Raw genomic sequence first — 26,215 nt, forward strand, 5'->3', positions numbered from 1 at the left:
TGAACTCGATGTTTGTTATCAACAGTAAGGTCGCAAAAGGCGATTGGACTTTTAGATATGCTAGTTTCTAATAGGAGCTTATTACATAGTACAATGTAGATACTTCCTCAGCATTTTTACGTCGATGATGTGTAACCGTGGAATTTTAATCAAAGCACACGTGATGTACATACCACCAAAACAATTACGACTCACGGGTGAAATCAAATGCCATAAATGAAAAGTGTCGTATAATAGGCAAATTGGTCTATCAGGATCATTTTTTCATTCAGAAGCATTTCACTCTGTGAACATTACTGTCGTGCTGGGTTACGTCATGTAGCGATAACGAGGAGCTCAGTGGACACGCCTTTCTAGCGCCAGCGGCAGTGGCGGCCTGTGTTCCTTAAGGACAAACTACAAGAATGCAACGACTTCTAAAGTATTCGAGTTCCACGATCCTTGCTCACGTCTACATGTGCTACAAAAGACCGGTACTCGACCTCAAACGCAACAAAACCTGTTACGTGTAACAGAAACCGGCACATAACCACATAGTTATGCACAGCCTCGAAGATAAAAACACAATTAACAATCGTGTCCTCAACCGGAATAGTTATCGAATTGGCATTTTACCGGAACAGCACTAATAGGTCTTGAAAAAGTATTATCATATCCAATGAAAAGAAGAATTATTTTCCGTCCCGTTCTACAAGTTTAGGGCAAGGTGAATTCGAAAGAGAAAGAAGCATGCGTACGTCGCCTGCTCACCTAAGTATGGCCGGACATTACTCACTATAGGTAGATAGTACAACTACTGATAACTCCATATTCTCAACTCTTTACGAGTTGCGACACTAATATTTACACAGAACTGAAATTTCACATGGCACAACGCGTAAACATATATCGCACGTTTCCTTACTTCTTCTCTCCGCATTATTTCCACTTGTAAACGTTTGTGATACTCCTCGCACTCATCCTTATATTTCTCCATTTCTTCTTTAGTTTGACGCATTTTCTTCTTCAACACGTCCAGGATCGTTCCTTGTTGCATATTCGTCGTCATTTTGAAGCACTTTTGTATATTCGATTAACTATAAGTTAAAAACTAGAGACACCTCCGCTGTACTCGCGAAAATGCCAACTGACTGAGCCGTTCGTGTCGCGGAGATGGGCTCGGCACGAATGAAATGAACACAGCCGGCAAATAAAATGGCCGCCACCGCCCAACCTAGACTCTGCAACTTTATCACCAGCTTTGCTGATAGCGATTACATGCAACAAACAACGATTGGTTAATAGTAACAACGATATCAATCGAATTGTGGAAATATAATTAATATTTGTTACAATCGCGCATTCCCTAACAAGTTTGACAGCAAAACCTGAGTGGTAAACGTCACTGCACAACCAACGATAGAGACGGACAATCGGAGACAAGTAGCTCCACCTGTGACGGCTCGCTCAGAACTGCCACATCGAAGGGTTCGAAGCGCGGATTCCGAATAAAAACCAAAATATGTGATGGGATGGGCGAAACGGTTGAGTGACCGTGTACAATTAAAACTACGGATGTTCACTCAATCGAAATGAAGCGAAGGGCTATATATTGTGACAGCGTACAATCATGGGAATTAACTTTAGACGGGCATTACATAGCAGGTGTGGTGTATCGCAACAAAACAAAGGTCATGTTCAAAAACGGCTCAATCACCATATCAAAACTTTCATTGAAGTTTGTTTTCTAAAAAATTGGGTCATCATGAAATATGGTGGCGACATCTAGTTTGTGTCTATTAAACAAAATTTCTCGATAAGAAATGTCAGATGAAAGACCATTGTCACTGTGCATCGAACTTCACCCAAGACCTCTTTCAAACATCTCAAATACGCATGACGTCATTTGGAAAGCATGCGCTCTACTCATTTTAATTCCGTTACGTGACCACGCAGATATAGTAAAAATTCAATGTCGATAAAACAGAACGTAGGTACAATTTAACCAAAAATAAGTGTTCTTAATGAGAGAGCAAATCGGTTTTAACGTAGCTAGGCGAACGAACCCTCATGGAAACCTATCTGATGCAAACAATTAACCTAAAGACAATTGTAACGAAATCTGCGCAGGCTTTTAATAATATAAGAGGCAACGTTTATTCTCGATCATTATTTCAGTTTTCAAGCTGAGCAAACATATTCTAAAGGACATTTTAAAAGAAAGAAGGTACTTGTATTGTTAACAGAGACAAGTATTTTCACGCAAGTTTATTTCCGAAAATTACTTTTTCAATGCAAGAATAAGAATCGTTTGTTCACAAACAAGTTACGATATTATATACGCGTAGAAAGAAATAAGATACCTAATAATAATACATATATCTTCGCTATACGAGCGGATAACTCAAATATACACATTTACACGAGTCTGCACAAAAGTGCATCGACATGACGACGAATATAAAGAACGATCACGTGTTTACGTGTTGAAAAAGAAAATACCAATTACGGTGTCTCAAGCTAGGCAATTCCCCGTAGCATAAGTACTAGACAACGAAGTTAACGGGACCTCTTCATCTAGCACCAACAATATCAACCACAAAAGCTGGGAAAAAAAATTAGTTGGATATATGTAATAATTTACATATAGTTAGTAACATATAGTTTCAGATTTATCAACGACAATGTTCATAAAAGGATCGTTGACCTCTCCCCACCATTAAACCAAACCAACAGACCAACGAATCGACATCTTGCAATTTGCTTAGTGCATGTTTCGGTTGAGTCATTTCATATAAGACTGCACAGTATACACTCATATTTTTGACTGTGTGACTAACAAGTCACATTGTAACATATGTTCAGTTTTATACGTTGTAGAACTAATACATTATTATGTTATACATTGATAAGATGCCCGACAATCACTATGGCCATATGGCGATGTCCAAAACCGATCAGAGGGTCTTAAATACTCGGTACTAATTTGTGAAAGAAATTCAATGCCTTATTTAGTCCGAGTGAACGCTTGTTATAACTTGACTATATGTACGAATATATTGCGGAAAATTATTCAGCAGTCCTCGGTGGTTGTTACTGATAAAGTGATAACAGAGTATCACTAATATCAGGTTTCTTACCACGGTATGACTTTTTTTATTTTCCCGATATTCAGTCAACCCGTGACCATGGAGCGTGCAACCGTTCCGAAATATCGGGAAAATAAAAAGAAGTCATACCGTGGTAAGAAACCTGATATTAGTGATAATCATTTAGTGAATAACCACGGAAGTCTAAAATCTATGATAACAGAGCAGTCTTCAATTATTTGAATTCAAATATAACATTATTTATTCATTCATGTGACAACACCATTATTGATTAATTTTATAATTTGAATTTAACAATAAAATTGACGAAAAGAAAATCCATTGGTTTAAAAAAAACCTGATTTCCTCTAATTAGCAAAACCGTGCTTGATACCTAAACGCTTTTGACGTGTGTAATAAATTAATAATCCAATTTGAAAACCAAAAGTTAGTTTCAAAGTTTTGAATGAATCATTGCCATGTTGTTGTTTCTAGATAATTAATACATAGTTAACTTCTCATATGCAATTTCTAAAATATTATGTAATTTTCTCAAGACAACGGTAATAAAATAATGTGTGATCGTAATTCATCTGACTTGCCCAACTGCATTGTTTCATTTAACTCGTTTTGTATTATTTAGAATTGGTATTCAACGGTCGAACGCTTACTAGTTCAATTCTAACATTCTTGTATTAATAATTAAGTTGATTGGGTAATCATAAAGTATTTGCTGATAATTCGAACGTCAAGAATTTAGACCTGTTAAATGTAATAAAGGATCGTGTAATTAAGTACATGTAGCAGTTCCCGGGCAATCTTCAAAATTCCAATTAGCTAGTTCTTTAATTAGCATTTTAGATCTCAATTTGCGCGGGACGAATTGTTTCAGTTACCGGTAGTACCGACGGAAGATGTCGATTGGGAATGTCGAATGTGGTTACTGACAACACATCACTAGTAATGTTTATACATTTTATGAATCATTTAGAAAGTTGCATTGTGCGTAACTCGGTTATCGTAATTGTACAGTGTAGTTTCATTCAACGCCTGTTTTAAAACTTTCAATCAAGTACCCGTTAAATACAAATTCGGAAAAACGTTTATCGAATCGATTTTTATTTTAAGAAAAACCTATTGAACTGTAAGTAATGGTAATTGTATATTGTATGAACAGCCACTGGATCAGTAGGTATCCAAAAAGTTGTGGTGTGGTTTACAATTTGAAACATCCCTTCCGTAATATCTGCATAATTTATTTGTAAAGTCCATACAAACCTAATGATTATTTCTCTATATTACTTTATTACATCGTTTTTATTTTATTTTATTTTTTAATACAACTCAATGTATTTGTAGTGAATTTCAATTCATCCCAGGTTTTCTCGCAGCGATATTACCTTGAGCCTTATATTCACTATTTTATAGCTTAGTCCCTTAAATAATTATTTAAAGTAGATTAACAGATAACTTTACAACACAATATGTATGTCAGGTCCGTATCATCCAAGGTTAACCTTATTTACTTTTAGGTGGATACTCCAACTATCGTAATGTCCATTTGCTCCAATCTATGTGCATCATGTTTATTGATTTATATTGAAATAAATTACTTGTACTTGGGTTTACCGTTTAAACTGTTAGGCCTTTATACGTAGGGCTATGATCACCACCACCTACCAATCGTTGACTTTAGTGACATCTAGCGGCGAATAACATAACCGTTGAAGTAAACATGTCAAACAAAACAAAATGTCAGTAGCTCAGCTGATCGCCACGCGCGAGATGTGCCTCGCACACCACATATTTTCAACCACCAAACGCGATTAAAAATAGTTCTGTGCGCATTTGGCCCACGGTTGCCACACACACATGCACGCAATAAAGTAGGACATTACCCTTTTCAACGCCGTATTCTTGATGTTCTGCAACTCATTCTTGATGATAGAGAACTTCATCATTGTGTCCGATGAGAATATCGAACTGCCAAACGCGAGACCCGGATAATCGGCGCACCTGCGCCTTCGCCGGTTTTCTCTTTCTGCTAAAACCTCAGTACATTCACTAGGACATCTAAGTTTCGCAAGTTCTGCAGTCTCGGGATCGTCATCTGATACATCAAAAGGTAAAACAGCCGTCGTCTCTGCTCCATCTCCCGCCGACCGCTCTTCTTTACTAGATATATCATCGTCCGAACTGTAACGCGATTCTGCACCCGTCAGTCTATTATCAAATTCGATTTCATCATCCAAATTCTCAAAGTCTTCGCAAATGTTTCGATTCGAAAGTGCATCGTCACTATTCGTCCTTGTCACTTTTTCAGATTCACTAACACTATTGACATAAGGCACAACATCGTTTGTTTGGGTTTGTAAGGTCACTTTTTTGGACGGATCGGAGTCTAGAGGCGCGCTGGGGGCGGGTTGACGTTCGCCCCGCAGGCGCGGGTGGTGCTGGTGCCCCCTGCGCCGAACAGGGGCGCGCCCGTGGGCGTGGGGCGCGGACATTACTAGCGGCGCAACGCGTCCGCCCGCGCGCTGGCGACCGCCATGTTCACTGACTGTTGTCGAAGAATCCTCACTGCGGCGCTGCCATCGCCGCTCCGCAGCCATGTTTTGTTTATTCCAACTGTTTTACCGATCGAACGCCTTCGCATTTGTTTACCGATGGCGGGAACATTCAAAAGTCTCGAGACTTAAACCTATTTTATAGCTTATTTTATATATTTTAAAGTTATCAAATATACGCATTTTTTTCAATTAGCGACAAAACAATGATCATGGAGGATGACGGATATTAAACGTCAATAACTTAAAAACAATTTCCAGAGTTAGTAAAACGGAACATCCCGAAGAAACGCGCGAGCCAATGAGAGTGGCAAGTGTATAACGTTTATTTTTACCGAAAGTCTGGGCAACGAGCCCATATTAGGTGGCGGGGGCCGAAAATAGAACGACGCGCGGAACGCAGCCCCCTACAGCGAAATTCCGGCAAACTATGCAATATAGTTCTAATAGGTGGGCTGCATCTGTTCCACATTGGCATGACTTAGAGATAATTAAATTAGGTGACGTTACAGTGACGTTATATCGGAATTTAAAAATGTTTGAATTGTGAGACAATGCACAATATTTAATAACAATAGCAACGTCTGTCATTCAATGTGCCAAGGTTGCGACGCGGTGCGTTCTTTTCTATCATATGAAACATAAATAATACACTCATGCAATAATATCTGCATACTCGTAACACCACAACACGTTTACATCGAAAATAGTTTCCGCTTCCTGTTAACTTGTATGTTCGTCTTTATTCACGTCATTTTGGAAATCAAAATCATTATGTTGATGCAAGTTCACCACAATATTTACTACTTCTATAAAATTAACGTAATATCCTTTTCACTCGTATAATAAGAACACTACTGCAAGCGTGTACTTTAAGCGGCTTCGTTAAAATATTCAAAATTGTAATTATATTTCTAAAATTCAAATATTGAGCTTACGTTTTGCAGCGCCTTCTCCTTCTCCTCGAGCTTGCCATTGACTTGCATGAGGGATTCCTGGGTCTGATCGAGCTCGTTCTCGATGGTCTGGATCTTTTTCTGGAGCTGTCTGGCCTCCTCCTCGGCCTACAACACAAAAACAGTAGTAAAGAATTTATAAAACTACTTTTACTTACTATTTTCCAATTACTTTCATAGCTTCAAAAAGTGACCTTTTTTAATTGTTACTTAAATGTACATACAAACGACATCAACGTAGTCGCTTTTGTAAAATAATCGCTAAGATAAATTCGTTGATGTCTTTTACTCTAAATTTCGACTAAAAACACATTGCCAGAAATTTTGAATTTGACTTGTCAAGCCAAAAATTGTAAAATAGTTCTTGTCGTAAAAAACTGTATCTAGCCGGAACATCGTTTAAATGTTATTTGTGGATTAGTACATACTTAGGAACTGTAATTCTTTGACATTGACGTATCCCAATCTCGCAACCACACCACATTCAAAATATTTACTCAAACAAGATGAAACCATCTTCGTTTATTATAATTAGGTACCCATCATTAGTCCGCTTTCGCGTGACAAAGCGAATCTATCGAGATGACGATGCAAAACAATAAAAAAATAACAAACTTGAATTTTTCTACACAACATTCACTATGACAAAACTTTCTAACAATTTTAAAATGTCATCGTTTATGTATTGGTTTGTGTACCCAAATCGTACAAAATAAATTTTAGTACTTTCTACAATAAACCAGACTAATTATTATCGTATAATAAGATTGAGGAAGTGTAGTATTTTCTGTATAGCAATTCCTCATGTCCTTGGCTAGCTGTGACCGGACGATGGCATTGCTCGTTTTAACGTATACTTACTTACTCAGACATGAGTTTCATAGGTATACTAATCATATAAGAGGAGAGCTCTTTTTCAAGTATGTAGAGGTATAAAGCAGGCCGTACCAAAGAGGTTTTTACCGTCACACCCCAGGGGTGTACATAGTTTATGCAAGTGACGTAGCTAATGAAGCAATGGACTAAGAGCGGTTACACAAGTTTGGCAGCGATGCAAGCGCGCGCCTGCACCAATCTGCATCGCTACACTTGAGTTTTATAGGCGATTGCATCGGTGCATTCGCGCGTTTGTTTCGATGAAGTCGCGCGTTTGCATCGTTGCAAAAACTGTAACTTTTGGCTTTACGCCTCAGAGCTTACTGGACCAACTGTTATACTAGAGGTCAATTGTTTAATTATTTTTGACTACAGCACCTAAGCTATATTGTGTCTAAGACCGGTAGCTTACGAAACAGTTGATTTGAATGAAGTTACTACGCTTTTCAGTTATGGCATCTCGTAATTTACAGTTGAGATGGACACAAAGTGTTGTATGTTACCTTCTCAGCGCGAAGGTTGGCGTCTTTGGCCTGCTGCTCGCACATGGCGGCACGGTCCAGGGCGTTGTCCTTCTCCAGCTTCATCGCCTGCATCTTCTTCTTGATCGCGTCCATTTTGGCGGTTTGTGTTTGTTACTCCTCTGGATGAAAAGCTACAACAATACGTCTTCGTTTTATTTTAATCTAGGTGTGGCAAGGGAGTATTATATGTAATGTTTGAGGTATATATCTCGTAGTCTTTGGCTAAATTTGAATCGAAATATATTCCAAACACCACAATCATAAAACTCCATCAATTTCTTGAATACTTTTCTAGAAATTGGTAATTTTCAGGATAGTTTTCTGTACCTAATTTCGATGGCAATTTTATTATTTAAATATTCTAGAATTTTATTACGAAATATATTAATATTCGAGTGTGGCAACCTGAAATATTATTTAATATTTCACGTATACTTGAAACTTTTTTTTAGGTTTAAGTTTAGGTTTTTTTAGGTTTTGGCGGCCACCGAGAAAACTAACCTGAAAATTACCCAATAAAATTATGTTTCATTTCTACCAGAAAGATTGGTTCCACTACAACACAAGTCACCATTAGAATGTGACACACAAAAACAATATTTGTTGAAATAATCAGCAAAGAGAAGTAAAGTGTAAACCATAATTCAAAGGCAAATAAACCCGAGCTTACGAGCTATTTATGGAACGAGGTGCATTGGTCTTAGGGTTTAGATCCTTACTTGATGTATTACTTAGTATTGTATGGAAAGTTCTAGAAGGATTGGAATGCGCTTACTCTTTATGTACGGAATTTGCAAGTAGACGTCGAGAGTGTATTAGGTGTGTACTTATAACAATGTTAAAAGTCAGTACAATAGATTTTAATTATGATAAATAAGAAATAATATACAAATAACTCATAACCGGTATCTATTTCAATACGATTCGAAGTTCAATATGTAAGAAAAAATTTTCTATTCTAAAATTACAAAAGGTAGAAAAGTACGCAGTATTCAACAAATTAGCATACAAAACAACAGCACGCCATCATTCATATTTATCGACAGAACGTAAACGAAGAGATTTATTTTTGAAACTACACGAGAAACTACAAGCGAATTCACCGGAGAATTCCTACATTTTTCTTTGATAGCTAAATATACCGGAACTGACACAGTCAGTACATTTGATTTTTTTTTCTAATTATTACGGAGGTTAAGAAACGCCAGCATTATGCTTACAGCTTTTTCAATGCTTATAATTAAGTAACTTTAAGCGTTGGAACAGTAACGCTTCACGGTAATTAGTGTAAGATTCTAAACGCTTAGGTAGTTAAAACCTGAGTTCACTTCTGAGTGGCAGAAAAATTATTACGTTTAACTGGATTGTTAAGATCAAGAATGGTGTCCGTTTGAGCGCTTGTTTTTCTAAGATAGGACCAATACCAGAAATTCTTTAATGCCTGGTAGATATGGACAAAGTAAGCGTGTAAAGTTTATTGAACTTCCTGGACTGAATCACGACTTAATAAATCTACTAAATTCGTGCTACGAAAAAACACGATCTGTTTAAAATTCGAAAACAGTACATTGTCCAACTGTCGTTCTCTTATACCGATATGTGCACTTGTCAACAAGGTCACTGGTCTCTTTAGAATGGACATACTTTTTAGGGATAGTTTAAATTCAAATGGAAATCCGACTGGCCTACTGACCCTGACGTCACTGTTGTATTCCGCAAACAAAATTAAACTGTAGGTAAATCCTTATTTTTGTATATCGGCAATTATGTTACATAAATTATCGCAATAATGCTATATCTGCAAAATGACAACTTTCAGGGAGACAAAAAGATTCTATGAATGATATAAGACGATAACTTTTTTATGCTAAAATAGGAGCGTTATAAAATTTCACATATGTGAATAGTTGGTCTCAAGGAATTCGCACTTATTATGTTTATGACTTTCATGTCGATATGAATACTACGAATACGATATGAACAATACGAATGAATGCTACGCCAACTTAATTTTTAGACCTGTTCTGTTTTTATTTTGTTGGTTTTTCTTTTTTTTGCCTAAAATTTTTTTTTTCCAATTATGTTTTTTTTTTCTTTTTTTCACAAAATCGGGGGAGCGTATTAATAAATAAATATGGCAGTTTACAAAAATAACAGAAAGAAACAGAAAATAACCAAAAAATAAAGTTGACGTAGTAGGTATAGATATCAATAATAGGAGGTATCGATCTGATAAAACCACTTTTGACCTATGAACACATGTGGCTTTATTATAAGAAGGACACGTATTTGACATAATCGACTGTGAACTGGCAACCGGTACTATCTCAATTTTGACAACTAAATATAAGTATTGGTGAAACTTAACCCTTTATTTATAAATTACATTCATTTTGTTCAGCAACCAGCAATACAGAATACATTTAAATTAATTTATATTCATATATGTTTCCTTGGACTACTTTTGTACTTACTAAATAATATAAGGATATCGATTTAATCAACTTTAAACGCAAACTGTATAGGATCCAAAATAAAACCAAAAGTCGTTGACATTTTTGCATTCACATGTATGTTGCGCTGCTGGCACATGTGAATAAAGGGATAGCATTCCTCTCAGTTGAATCATTTTGAATAACGAAGGTTTATTTTTTTCGTTTTTTAAAGCGTTTTTGAAAGTTTTAGGATTATTCGAAATGAAGAATTTTTATTCACTGTTGCTGCCATCGTTCAACTAATTCCATTTATTTCTGCTCGCTGTTGTTTTTAGAACCAGCTTTCTTATAAGCACTATATATAACAAAAAACTTCAAGATATTTAAAGCTAGTTAACAGACATTGATAAATTCTAACAATTATGTGGATAATTTTTTTATTGTCTATTTAAAATAATGAACATTGTAGTGAGATCCTTGTAATTTATTTTTTTATTTTATTTTATTGCCGTTATTTATAAATAACGAACACTAAAATAAATGAACTAAGAATTCTTATAATTCATCAAGTTTATTATTTCCTAACTATTGTATTCAACTTTACCCAATAAAAAATTCTGAAGTTAGTCCTTCCAATATAGAAATATCAATCAAAGGAACTATCATAATTATTATCGACATTCCACGGGACTCGCTTCAATTTCTTCATTTCTGTAGAGAAATAAACGTGTGATAAGAAAGTTTCATTACTCAACACTTTATTAAAACGTGACTCATTTCACTTTTATTCTGGGTTTAAAATAACTAGTAAACTTCGGTATCATGTACTCCTGTCACAGGGATCATTATTATCAAAATGTGAGAGACCATTCACTCATCTGACATTTATTTATGTTTTCATGACTAATTAGAGTTTACCCCTTGGTTTCAATCTAAATTCTTTTGAAGCGCGTCACTGAGGTATTCATTACTCACATTATTACCTCTCTTTTATGAGTGAATTATTCCGTAACAAACCTGGTAAGAATTTTATGCATTTTCTGGCGTTGTTGACAATGCGATAAATTTGTTTTGCTAGTTTTAATCAGTACCTACATTGCGAAATAAGCGTTTGAAAATATGTACCTAGTGAAAACATTCGGAAGAATAGACTAGTGCAAGCAAGCAATATCGTCGTTGTAATTATTGAGGATGCAATTTGCATTGTGCGCAAAACGGATACCTATTGTTTAAAGTTATGTTTTTTGACGTCACGTTTGGCCTGCCATTTTTTGGCGCCCAACCAATTGTTGACCAACGCAATGACATGTACTGCGATGATTTGAAAGGTATATTAGCAACTCAATGAGGACGCTTTATTGGTTTTGTACCCTATCGATTCACAATGAAAAAAGTACGTGTCGCTATTAATTATGTTCTGGTAGCTCTTGTTAGCATAAATAAAAAAGTCCTTGTGAAAGAGTTCGTCCGGGGAAGTACTGCCACCTTATCCATTTATACCAAGCAGTAATGTGAGCATTACTGCGTTTAAATTTGAAAGAGTGAGGGTGCTGGTAAAATTACAGCGAGCACATACGATTTTTCAACGTAACACAACGTAATGTCTCAAGATAACGGGCGTAGTGTCAGTGTTCTTCAGATCTTTGCGATTTGAAGGTCTGAGCGGCACTGCAATTGTCCGACTATTATGGACAGACGTGACGCTTACCACAAGACGCACGGCTTACTCGTCTCGTCACTTGATATTATGAAAAACAAATGTGCCTTACAAGAAATATTGTACCTACTTTAAATACCTAATTACAAAAACTACTTGTAAATGTTATCAAGACTCCCTTGAATTGTTACAACCTCGTTGTCGGACCCATGATCGCTGCTTCTCTTCATAACGATTGCACAATAATTTAAATTAAGCATTTTTATCAATCGCAATTAAAATAATTTGTTATAACCTTGGCACGGTTTAGACACAAGGTATCAATTTTCCGACATTTCAAGTGTTTCGGGCAAGCCAATTATTGTCAATAAAACTTGTTTGACATTACGACTTCAAGTACATTATGAAAATTTGCAACTACATAAAAACATATTTTATTGAGGATGTATGATACATGTGTTTAATTAGTTAGCTTATAAATATACAAAATTAAATTAGATATCAAATCACAATAGGTACTATTGAGATATCGCATATTATCTCGACATCTCCTTGCGCTCATTGCAGCTGATTTTGTAGAAAAGATTTCGAAGTTACGGTAACCTCGAATGTTTTCTCCAATATTATTTGAATTACATTACACAATTATATGTATATTCTGTATATTTATTTTCCTGTCGCTTTTTTAAAATGATATGTATCTAGATACTTTATTATGTAACAGTGAAGTCAACACAGTGGAAATAAAACATTTCTTCTCAATTTCTAACTATGGTGTAAGTAGTGTAAAAGTGGTATTTATTTCTCAATGCCGTACTGGTAAATAGAAAATCATGAATGTTTCTCCTGCCTGGAAAATAGTCTGTCTAATTATATCGCAGCTGATTTTATACAGCTGAATTTTGACAACTCGCGCTCCGCACTACGCACGCGCGTAAACTCTGCTTCCCGCCGCTGCCTGTGATTGGTCACAGGTTGGCAACTTGCCAAAAGCGCGGGAAAATTTGGGCATGTAAAGGTTCCTATTGGCCAGCCGAAAATGAAACCGAGCACCGCGATATTTAAAAATAGAAATAGAACAAGATTACAAATCACTGGCTGATCTCCCGGAATGCATTGAGAACCGATTATTTATAAAATTTAAATGGACACTATCAGAATGAATGAAATCCTTTTTGCATAAAATAAAATCATTTTTAATGGTTGTTTCTTATGTTTGTTTGAACTTTTGAGAAATTGTTTGACTGCACTCCTATTCCTCAGATATATTTTACTAAGATTTGTTAAAAATTAATTAACCTATCGGTGGTACTAAAGCTAACTTGTAAACCGTGAAGGCTTTGTAACATAAGTATAATCATGAAAATTCACCGTAACACCGCGTTCCAATTTGCACAGCACTGGAACCTACTTACCAGACATTATACCAAAAGGTTAAATTATTTTAATCAATGCACCTTTTAAAAAAAATCACTGTGTTTTTCACGACACTATAGATACACTGATAGAGGTTACTTACATGTCGAGTCGACGCGTGCTGTGGTGCGACTGGCGGCGGTGGCTGGCGCTCTCGCGGTGTCGCCTTACCGCCGCGAAAGGAGATGAGGCCGAGGCACCCCGCTCCGAGAATAAAGTACACTGGTCCAAGGGGTCAGGAGAGCCTACCGAAATTAAAATTTCAAAAATAATGAGGTACCTCTATTTCACCTGCTTTACACAACAAAATTAAACCATAGCGAAATTTTAATACTTGTAACTGAAATCATGATAAATAATCTAAGCATAACCTGCTAATTGAAATGAAGACATTTCGAACGAAAATAAATTGATAAAATCGCATAAGCAGTCGAACTTAGCACTATTTTTACTTTCACTCGAAAAAGCTAGCAAAACACGAAGACATGTAACTACATTGTCATATTTACTTTATCCATCCAGATAATATCACAGATATTAGAGATGAATAGTAACGAACACCTGTTTCTTTTCTTCAGATGATTGTCAAAGTTATTATTTCCTCAATTGTTGAAAGTGTAGGTAACCTTCATTCACGTAGTTAAAACCAATTGTTAACTTTTTTCTTTCTTTTTTGAAGGATATGTCGAAAGATAAGTCGCGCTACCAGAAAAAAATTCATTATTATAAACTAACTGACGAGCCCAAGAGGCGCCCAAGTGGGTACAGATGGAGGATCAGGATGCTATTGGGATTAATATATCTAACTACCTTCTTCTTCTAAACAAACACTTGTATAAATTCATAAAATAAGGTCTGCTGACTCGATCCGTAGCTCAGTTTGTAGAGCGGTGGCCTTGGTTTGGCACAGAGGCAAGTTAGAATCCTATCAGGTCGAGATTATTCTTTGTGCTCGATCTTTGAATTAATAATTATAACAAACTAGTAGAGTAATTTCACAAAAAATAAATTAGTATCATTTTGGTATTCAACAAAAATTAATATTACTACCTTCGTTCTTACATTAGTAAACATCTAAATATCTTATCCGTCTGCTTCATATTATCAACTTTTGGAACTCTAGACACAGAGCTTTTTATTGTATTGAACCTAATACCTTACAACATCACACACAAAACTAATTACTATCTGAAAAGAAAAAAATAGTAAGATTTCTTGTGGTCATTATTACAAATTCTTTTCGCAGTATTATTTACCTGTTTTGTGAATGATGAAGATAATATTATGCAGACAAGAATAAAGCAAGAATATTATGCTCTGAAATGCCGACTTTTTTGCTAAATTCATCTTTTTTTTATAATATCAAGTGACGGGACGAACAAGTCGCCTGATGGTAAGCTACACGCCTGTCCGTAACAGTTGTAGTGCCACTCAGAGCTTTAAATCGCAAAGATCTGAGGGGCACCGGCACTGCGTCTGTCACCCTGAGACATAAGTTGACAAGTCCCGAACCCTTCGAAAGCGGAACACAGTAATACTGACATTACTGCTTGGCGGTAAGGTGGCAATATAGGAATAGATAAGGTGGCAGTACTTTCCTGGACGATCTCTTTCACAAGAAGCTCTACTGCTACTAATATTCATTACAGTTAAAAATCAACAAGTCTAATTACAGTAAAAAAATTTTGAAACACAATATGATTCATTTTTATTTAAAGAATTTTCTAACTACTTAAGTAAACTAAAGTACTCGATATGACGAAGTTTGAAGGAGAAAAATACTTTATTTCGAAATGACATTCCGACGTGCGAGTGAATCACCCCCCGTATGTGCAAGAACAACGTGTCGTAATAAAATAAACAGGCACAGATGGTTTAAGCCATACTGAATCGAGCTCAAAGTTAAAAACTATTGATAATGTAAATATTTTTTTAAGCCGAGCAGCCACAATCTTAGTTACGCTTTTGTCTAGCAAATGCCTAATAACACTAGACTGGAATATCCCTGAATTACAACTTTCGGGAAACACGGATATTCTATTCCTTGATGATTCCATGCATTCTATTCCCTTTGGCGTAGATATATTTTTATAAATAATAGACACATGCTTGGCTACAATCTCACCTGATGTTAAGCGACGATGTGACCGATGATAGTACGCGTTAGCCTAAAAATGCTAATCACTCTAGCCTTGAATAGCCCCAAATTTTTTTTTTTCGGAAAACACTCGTTAGTGTATTCCATTCATTCGCGCTTCTGGTAGATGGGTAGAGATGGACGTTAAACGAAAAGGACTTAAATAAGTTTGCTTCATAATATAAGCACAAAAGCACGCTTATAATTTTAAGTTGTAGGCGATGCTCAGTTCAATACTCAACAATTTCGTTTTTTACGACATGCCTAATAAGTGTCTAGTCCCGCCATCTATGTTTCCTAGCTAAATTGATTCCTGAATGTGAATAATACTTGATTACAAGTATAATATCATTGATAATACTAATGTTATAAATAAAAGTTAAACTGGTGTCTTAAAAGTAAACTTAATTATTTGATAACCTATTCTCGCTTTTCGCTGTTATGTCACCAGTTAACATAAAACATAAGTTAACATAAAATCTACAAAATAAAACGTTTTTCCTAACGGTTTTGGAAGCTCCAGTCATATATTATATTAAGCATTTTTCCATCTCTAGATTGTAAGCCAATGACATAACGATGGAGTTTTCCGAATTTTTTGAGATTAAATATAAATATTTTTGTAATTAGTCTTCTACTGCAGCTAAAATGAAGTTAGGTTTACCATTATCATCACACTTACTGTAGCAGTAGAGCTCCTTATGAAAGAATTTGCCCAGGGAAGTACTGCCACCTTACCTATTTCTGCCACCAAACAGTAATGTGAGTTTTACTGCGTTCCGGTTTTGAAGGGTAAGGGTGCTGGTGAAATTACAGGCACATGAGACTTTCAACTGAAGGTAGTGCCCTTCAGATCTTTGCGATGTAAAATTCTGAGTGGCACTGCAGCTGTTATGGCTAGGCGTGTAGCTTACCATCAAGCGAACGGCTTGTTCGCCACGTCACTTGATATTATAAAAAAAAACTTGACAAGTTGATAGACGATCGCACGGGGTAAGATTTTAGACAACCTTCTTATCGTATCGATGGCATGCGTTGTCATGCTTCTCATCGTAGTGAAAGCTACTATGGTTGTCCTGGGAGCGCCAGAGACGTACAGGAAAGGAGTACGTCTTGCAGGGGGACTCCTTTCGTATACCGACACCATTTTTTGCAATATCAACCGTTGCTTAATGAAGTAAAAAGAATTTATCGATTTCATAGTTATTGCGTGTTTGTAACACATTGTAAATGAAAACTGTGAGATTGTGACGCTATCAAACAGTTAATATTAGACATAACTGGTTGATGACTTTACTATCTCAGTCAGCAGTGACGATGTGCATCAGTGACCTGTAAACGATCCGAAATGTTTGCTTGATTGAAAAAACAAATACCTATACGCCTATTTAGATCCGAAAGGTAATAGTTTCATTTCTAAAGGTAATTTTTCATTTTGCATTTTGATGTAATCTGATACACAGGAAGACTGCCCTCCGTCTCATTAATTTATCTATTATGAAATCTAGAATTGTTATTTGAGACTTCTGTTAAACAATATCATATACCAAAGTGATATGAGGAATTTAGACGGGTTCAAAAAGTTGCTTCAATTGCAATTTTGATAGCGATGGTTTCCTATAATTTGACAGCTATGATACAGTACATGATTCAATAATACATGTTTCAATAATGAATCAGTGGTGGTATAGGTTCTTCGTAAGAGGTAAGCATTCTCCCAACTAGGGTGTCAAAAGATAAATACCTATTATAAACTCTGATTTCTCCAAAATCGATGTGTCGTTTGTCCACAAACAAAGTCATAAAAAAAAATTAGGAAACAATAGGAAACTAAACGGTTGTCGTAAACGAGTTAAAAAAAAGCTAAATTAGCTACAAATTGATTAGGTACCTATAGTCTGTCTTTTTTGAAGACGGAGTAAAATTACAGTGCAAAATTGTTGCCCGCTTACGAGCAGCCAGTGATTGTAGTCGATAAATATTCTGTCGACTATGGACTGAATATTGATCACGCTTATAGAATAAATAACCGATTTTGTTTCATTTAAATCATCCTCGACCCATTATTCATTCAACTACTGAGCACAAGTTCATTTGAATTGTCTTTTTTCGTAAGTTTATATCTATATGCACTGTATTGTGAACTATGTTTATGAAAAATAAAAAGGAGACATCATCATCTTCTTTCAAAATCTATCGATAAAACTGTCGTCAACAACTACATAACTATATACAATTTTACGAAAACTAGCAACCCTTCAAATGTCATTTTACTCCGTCTTCAAAAAAGACGGACTATACTTGTCTAACTGAGTCGCATTACATATAGTAAAACTGTGAAATGTGTAGTTGTTATTCAATAAGCGATTTCAGTTTATATTTTTTGCAGCTGTATCAATATGAAACTATTGCATTAATTTCAATATTAATTAGCTTCACTCACAATCATGCTTCAACAAAAATGTTCAAAACGAGGTTTTTTTTTATATTAAATTTATGTTCTTGAAGATAATTCAATTTACAATAACATTTTTCTTACAGAAATAACTAGAATAAAACCAAGATTAATCTATTAAATCTTTCAACTTACATTGAACAAGGCTGTAACATACATATTTACTTAAAGCTCACGCTCTTGTTCAACAAGAGTAGTAGGCAGAGACTATAAAGAACGCCATCTTACTTTATCCTGACACAACTTATAGGCTCGCATTAGTGCGCCCAGATCCACTTCCACCTCCTTGTGAGTATAGTGTTCTGTGCCCAGATCACAGTGTGGCGTGTAGTCGGCGTCTGACTGAGGCGTCACTGCGCTCAAGTAACGCGCGTCGACACGCGTCGACGCGCGACTCCATATTTGCAAAACACAAAAAATAGAGATGAATATGCTGTAGGCGAAAAACATGACGCGTCGCGACGCTTCGACTCTGCGCCAGTGTGAGTTGAGCCCTAGCCTCACACATATCATCTACCCTTTTCGTACAACTTCTTTTATTCTTGTCACTTGGATGTATCCTCCGTGTGAGTATAGTGTTCTGTGGCTGTATCAGTATGTACATAAGTATAATAAATTAACGCATATGTGATGTAGCCTGATAACATGTAGCAACAGACCTGTTACAAAACTACAATCGTTAAACATTCTTTATCATACATATTTTTCTTGTAAACGCATCACATACTTAATTCGCACGGTATTGTTGACATGGTGAACATAATTAAAAATCATAAATATTATCTCATTATACTTACCTACGTGAGAAACCAGACATGACAGAAGAACATTATAAATAAGTTTGTTTTTACAAGCAACATGAAATCATTTCTAATTTAACGCACTTCAAAAATATTGTTTCATTGAAAGATGTTTCAGGTTAGTTAGGTGTATTATTAGCATGTTGTTAAAAGTAGTTCATAGTCACAGGTACCAAGGGATTTTTTAAATTAACCTATTATGTCAATATGCGCAAGGTCTATATTTTTAATTTATTGTATACCAAGTGACGGGACGAAGAAGTTCTGCTCCTGACGGAAACGACATAATATAGTCATTGGTGAGTACATTAACAGCAGTAGAGCTCATTGTGAAAGAGTTCATCCAGGGAAGTACTGCCTACTACTTACCTATTTCTGCAGCCAAGCAGCAATATTAGCATTACTGCGTTCCGGTTTAGAAGGGTAAGGGTGCTGGTGAAATTACAGACACGTGGGATTTGTCAACTTACGTCTCAGGGTGACGGGCGCAGTGGCAGTGCCCCTCAGATCTTTGCGATTTAAAGCTCTGAGTGGCACTGCAACTGTTATGGACAGGTGTGTAGCTTACCATCAGGCGCACGACTTGTTCATCCATTTGGTATCATAAAAACAACCACTATACATAGGGCGCACTATAAGTTTCCGGAACTGGCCACTTACATAAACAATATTTAAAAAGTAATTACAACTTTAGAAAATGGATCTTATTGGAATCTTTGGCTGTGGAATACAGTTTGTTTCATCTGACTGTCACTTGTTTTTACATTGTGACGTCATTTTAGAAACTGGTTGTCTACATCACCATGGACTTAATTTAATTCGTGAAAATTTTCGTAGTATGATATTCTACGACTTTATGTGTAATTTAAGGCCTCTGCGGAGCTTCGCTTAGCTTCAAACTGCTTTTGGCGATAAAGTACCATGCAAGATGTGTATTTATAGCTGGTTTGCAGAATTTAAACGCGGTCATGTTAATCGAACTATGACGAATTTCGTGATGGTCGCCCGTCCACTGCTGTGAACAACAAAAACATCGATGCTGTGCGCCGTATGATCGAAACAGACAGGCATGTGACATACCATGAGATTCGGGCATCTTTAGGCATAGGCATGAGTCAAATACAATCAATACTACACAAACATTTAGGTATGACAAAGCCGTGCTCTCGGTGGATCTCACACAATTTGACTGAGGCTCAAAAAACGGATTACGTCACATGGTGCAATGCCATGCTTACCAGATTCAACGAAGGGGCGGCAAATTTGGTGTGGACATACTAACAGGTGACGAAACATGGATTTATAGTTACGATCCCAAAACAAAGCAATCGAGCGTATGGGTCTTTCGAGATGAGCTGAAACCAACCAAAGGGCGCGCGCAAAGTGCCTCTAAGCGGATGATTGCTTCTTTTTTTAATGAAACTGGACACGTGCCTACTGTTGCTTTGGAGAATCGTTGTACCGTGAATAGTGATTGGTACACGACCATTTGTTTGCGGGAAGTTATTGACAAACTCCGTAAAATAACCATAAACGCCGTATCATCTTGCACCACGATAATGCCAGTTCTCACACGGCCAGACAGACAAATGAATTTTTGAAGGTGAACAACGTTGACTTTATGAGCCATCCCGCGTGCAGTCCCGATCTGGCACCTTGTGACTTTTATTTATTTCCAAAAATTAAGAACCAGTTACGCGGTTAACGATTTTCATCACCTGAAGAGACTGTCGAAGAGTATGAAAAATATGTTTCAGAGATTGTCACGGAGGAGTGGCATAAATGTTTTCAAAATTGGTTCATTCGTATGCAAAAGTGCATTAACGCGAACGGAGAATATTGTGAGAAACAGTAAATTCATATCTGACCATTTAGGTATAGTATTTTCTTCTTATTCATTCCGGAAACTTATGGTGCGCCACACGTATTCTTTCATTAACAATTCATATACAATTCAATACATTTTAAAACTAAATTAATAGAAATAGTAACAAACTTAATCAAACGTCACGACAATATAAAGGTTGCATTAAACTAATAAATAGCAATAGTATAATAATAGGATATTTTGTATTTCAGTATGTCGAACAAATTATACTAAAAACACCTTTCTCGGCGATCTTGTACCTTTTATGATCAGTGTCCATCGAGTATTTAGTGTGTATAAAATTATGATGATATGTTTTGCAAATTCATTAAATACATTTAAGAAAAAAGTGAGAGAACTGATATTGTAGTGGTTATTTTAATAAATATTTATGGGACTGCAGTGTTAACATTTTATGTAATATTGGTATTGTAGATATTTTGTATCCATCACGTATTTGCACAATTTACGTAATTTTTAAAATTATTTATTTATTTTATTTATTTATTATTAAAATTTTTACTAAAAGAAAACTTATAAATTAAAACATCATATACATTAAAAATATGATACTACATGTCTATTTATAAGCACTGTTCTTTAGATATTGTAGTTTAATGACTGTTACCTGAATAAATAACTTTAAAAAAGTGTGTCCAAATTCCGTTGTGCTAAGTTACTATGTCGTATTAGGCAGAGCCAAATTAAGAATTTGTATGCGACTATAACCACATTGCATTACAAATTGTGCTTCTAAAATGTACTAAAACCATAGCAACAGAATTTATCATAGTTACGCTACTCCAAATTACAAGCTATTTGAGACAATCTAAAAGTGGAACCTAGATTTAATCACATAACGACGTTTTGTTGAGCCCACTCGCGAACTTATTTCGACGAAACTATGTTTAGGTGCCATAAAGGGTAATGTTACATCTTGTTAAAATGCGTAGGACATTGCAGGTTTAACATTTTAAAGGTTTAACAAAATACATATAATCCTTTCAAAGCGTATTATGCTTAAAAGCATATTTGCAAAAATAGGAACACTCACGTTTCTAAAGGAATTCTTTCTTGTTAACTTGGATTTTTTTTTTTGATGCCGAACATGTTATAGGTGTAGTGATTCAATTTGACTTTAAGATTCGCAATAATATGATACCCTAAAATGTGTATCATCATATAAGTGTAAGAATATAAATTTAAAATAAATGTGAAACAATTATATACGAGTTTCTAGTAATTCATAAATAGATCTTTTGTTAAGGGCCAAAGCAAACTGCTCATTCTTAAAAAAAAGTCGTACGTGCGTTATGACGTCGTACATACCTACTAACAGAAGCATCTACTAGCAGTACCTAATGCCATTTAAAGTTGCGAAAAATGTGCAATCTCGTCTTACATTAATCAAACATTAATTAATGGTTCCGTTGTCTGGGATGATCTGTTTAGAAACAGACAAAAATACTTATAAATTGACCTGAAGATGCTGCTGCTGTGTGCTAAGGTGAGCCTTCCAAATCTGTACGGGAGCCAGCTTGAGAGCTGGCTCCCATACAGATTTGGAATGCCTGTTACAATCCATTTTCCATCCTCAGTTGAAAGCTAAAGAACCATTTACTTCAAATTAAACTACAATTAGAAGAATTCATGACTTCGTGTCGGAAACAACTGTTTAAGTATTTTTTTTTTCTTTCCTTTTCAAGTCAAGTAACAATATTCTCATTAATCCATCATCCTGTAACGTCTATTCAAGGTTCATTACGTAGGAAGTGATCTCACTCGCTCGACAGAGCACATGGCTGCTACCGCGTCTATTTCAGATCGCTTCTGGTGCCACGAGCTTGAAATAACACCGTTTTTTCACCCATGGATCACACCATTACCGTACTAAACAATCAAACGTTGTCTAAACATAGGAAATGAAAATATTTTTTCGAATCTAAATTAAGAATGGTGACTCCAGAAATGGTCCATCTTAGTCAGCCGTGACTGGGACTGTAAAGGGTCCGAAACTTTGTTTTTGTGTGGAAAAAAACAAAAATATACACAATTTAGTTCCGAAAAAATAGTTTAATTTCCCATGGGTAACAATCGCGAAAACCTAACAACTCGACATGTTGTCCAATCATTTAATACATAATATGTATTATACTAACTACACTAGAAATTACTTTCATGAAAATGAAAAGAACGGGTCAAATCTTTGTGCACCTGTGTGTTAATATAATTGCCTCTACTTTTCCAAGTGTTAGTTTCTGTTTAGATGTATTGATTATTAAATTACTGTTTATGAAAAAAAAAAGAACAATGATAAAGAAAATCTATTAAAATTACTAATTTTTTATCAAAATACCGACCTGAAAAGTTTGTCTGAATCTTCTATCTATTTGCCAAGTTAATTGAAATCGGTTAATGGACAGTAAGTGAAACAATAAACAAGATTCATCCCTTAATTTGCCACCTTTAGAGATGGAGTATTTTCTTCAAATTTGAATGGGACAACTACTGAGCCTGTCCAACAAAATCATCGAAATCGGTTCACAAATGTTGGAGTAAACGCTTTAGTAACATAAACAAAAAAAAAAACAGTCGAATGAGGAGGGTCTCACTCTCCTCCTTTTTTGAAGACGGAAGTCTTTTTTAAAAATCGGTCATATCATATGTATGTGAATACATTGGCATTCCTAGAATTAAATTGGACTATTTCCGTAAATATGTTTACATTATGTACGTAATTATTATAATAAATAAATCAACCTGTGTGGGTATGCAAAAATGTAAATATATTTTTGTGTCTAAAGATAAAACATGCACGTCCACTAAAAGTTAATCTACAGCAGTGAACAGCTTTCATTCTTACGAATAACATACAACGACAAAACAATTATTAATATTAAATAAGCAGTTCAAAAGCTACGTGGAAAATTCATAGAACTCGTCGACTTTGCCGTAAAGGAATTAAAATGAAGACCCCTGCCATACTGTTTTCAGACCTTGAGCAGATCAATCGATCAAGACATCAAACGACGCAGATTTCAATAGCAATTCTCTTGATTATTTTTTCACAATTCCAGTAACACTTATACATTATAAAACACTTAATTATCGATCTTCATAAGGCAAGGCGCGCACGCACGAGTCGTACGTGATTGACTTATTGACCAATGCTTATCTGCAACCAGCTGTCGACAGCCCTCGATACCTGTAGGTACATTGTATGCTGTAAAATATTTTAAAAGACAGACATATACTACCTATTTATGTACAAGAGCAATCTATATAGATATTCAGATTCTCGCACTCTATGTTTTTGTTTCTAGTCAGTAATTCCCCAGTGCAAGACAAAAGTCTCGCAACTCCACTTTTCAGCTTTTTAATCCTGTGCAATTTCGAGCCAATCAAAAAGGTGGGTGACCAAATCTTGACGCGAGATTGAGCGCCAATTGCGTAGCGATACTGGCCCACCTCCGTGAGTCCATACACCTGACATGGGCTCAAAATCCTCCAGCGTATGCAATTTGTGGGTATTGCGAATATGGTGATTCTTTAAAGCCTAATATGCAGCGTCTCGTGGTTCTTTGACAAACCTTGAATGGACGTATGTGATTCACTCAATGACCAAATTGAGCTCTGTAGGTTAGGTCTCGAAGAATACACATCTTACTCGACGACTTACGACTCTTAACAACAAGGAGAGGGGTAAATTTCTTTTCATTAGCTCTTTCATCGACGAGTAGGCCTAGGCGTGGTTTCAACGATTATTTTGAGAGAAACAACAACGACAAATATTGGTCTAGGAATATTTATATAATACAGCACAGTGCAAAATGCACTGATCTTTTACATTAAATTACAAACGCTACATAAATCTGCGTCGACAATGAACAAAATGTCCATAAAGAAACAGTAAGACCCCTAATTACATACTCGTACTTGTAGTCAGACTGCAATAAGTATTATAACTTTGCAATTCTTGCAAAAACATTTAATATGACCATTACTATCATAAACGCGATTTTCGTTACATTACTCTAAATGACAGGTCAGTACGGCAATTCCTTAACAAAGGGTTAGTAATGGATATTAAAACGCTATATTAATCAGGGTAATTGTAATGACTTTAGATCGTATAAAATTGTTCTTCAGACAATCAGTACGGCGTCGTCGCGGCGACCTCGTTTACCGGCCAGCCCTTATAAGGAAGCTGCAGACCTTATGGCAGCGGTCACAAGGTTTAACATCTGTCAATCGGAGACCTTTCGACATTTAACACTTTGGGATTCTAGTTGGGTGGAGGTCGCCATCAAATGAATCACCTGGGGTTCGTCTGTGATTTATTACAGATCAAGCGAAACTGTCACATTCATAGTCACAGAACTTCTTCAATCGATGTTTTAGGGACTCACCACACACGTCGACGCAAAATCGGCTTGAGCTAGAAGAAAAGAAGAGAAAGATCTGCATTTCAACTGTGTCGAGTCGTGTCGTCAGTCGTCGTCCTTTTCACGCTTGTTGCATGGTGTCGACAGGTGTGGTGTCTACATGGGTGCATCGTAGTTCCCAGTCAATAGGGTCCCCTGTTTACAACTAGGAAATAACACCAAAGTCTATGCGACAAGTCCATAACAATCTCAACAATAAAATGACGGATTACGAATTATTAAGAAATTAATATGGCAATATTATGATATATTAATAAAAGGCCTTCTACTAGGAGTTGAAGCATCCAGGTGGAGGCACACCCCAGTTATTTGACGTTTCGGACTCTCGTAGGTCGCCAAAAATGCTGTCCGCTCACAATCTCCAATGTAGCTGTAGATGTAACCGGTATGTTTTGCATTTTATTACTTGTCAATTAATTTAGTTGTTATTTTAATTGTCATCAATTTTTTAAATAACTAAATAAGAAATTGTTACCCTATTAATTTTACAATTTTATGAAATGGAATAGGTATTACATATATACACATTTTATATTAAATTAATCATATCGAAATAGTGCGTATGGTACCTAATGTATTTAGTTATGTTCCTACTATGTTTCTACACTTATACTGAGACGGCAATGGTTGACAGATTCCGTAACAACGCAGCGCACATTGTTTATCTTCGTATTATTTATTAATTTGTATAGGGTTTTCCAATAAGGACATAACAATTTTGTATTTGAATAAAACACAGAATATACGAGATATCGAGCTGAAATTTATTCTTGGAATCCCAATCACAATAAAATTTAGCATTTTCTGAATAAATCTTAATAACAAGTCAAAAAAGGGTCAATTTTGGATTGAGCGACTGTTCTTGAAAAGCAGCGACATGTTACATTTAAAAATAGAATTCAATCTCGTTCATATGCCCACCGCGAGCGCATATGCAGCGGTCACACAGCTGGTGAGACAATCGATCTATTGAAGAGGAAGTTTCATAATCGTGTAATCTCGCGAAATGGTC

At 35.9% G+C, this 26,215-nt stretch overlaps 1 protein-coding gene across 29 annotated transcripts in view; it reads right to left on the reverse strand.

The window, feature by feature from the left end:
* Positions 1 to 13,738, reverse strand: part of LOC113234634 (tropomyosin-2) — a 32,816-nt gene extending 19,078 nt beyond the window's left edge. For 6 of the 29 annotated variants that reach the window (XM_026470021.1, XM_026469999.1, XM_026470000.1 and 3 more), the window contains exons 1-3: positions 13,603 to 13,732; positions 7,971 to 8,122; positions 6,574 to 6,699 (exon numbers count right to left, since the gene is read on the reverse strand). In XM_026470021.1, the coding sequence (XP_026325806.1) occupies positions 6,574 to 6,699; positions 7,971 to 8,084 (240 nt within the window). In that variant the 5' untranslated portion in view covers positions 8,085 to 8,122; positions 13,603 to 13,732. Of the gene's footprint in view, positions 1 to 904; positions 1,196 to 6,573; positions 6,700 to 7,970; positions 8,123 to 13,602 lie in introns of those variants that run through there. The other 23 variants (XM_026470018.1, XM_026470017.1, XM_026470015.1 and 20 more) reach the window with 16 other exon arrangements.
* Between the last annotated feature and the right edge of the window lie 12,477 nt (positions 13,739 to 26,215).

The sequence above is a fragment of the Hyposmocoma kahamanoa genome, unplaced genomic scaffold, assembly GCF_003589595.1.
Source record: "Hyposmocoma kahamanoa isolate Upper Pololo Valley unplaced genomic scaffold, ASM358959v1 86, whole genome shotgun sequence".
In the NCBI taxonomy this organism is placed as follows: Eukaryota; Metazoa; Arthropoda; class Insecta; order Lepidoptera; family Cosmopterigidae; genus Hyposmocoma; species Hyposmocoma kahamanoa.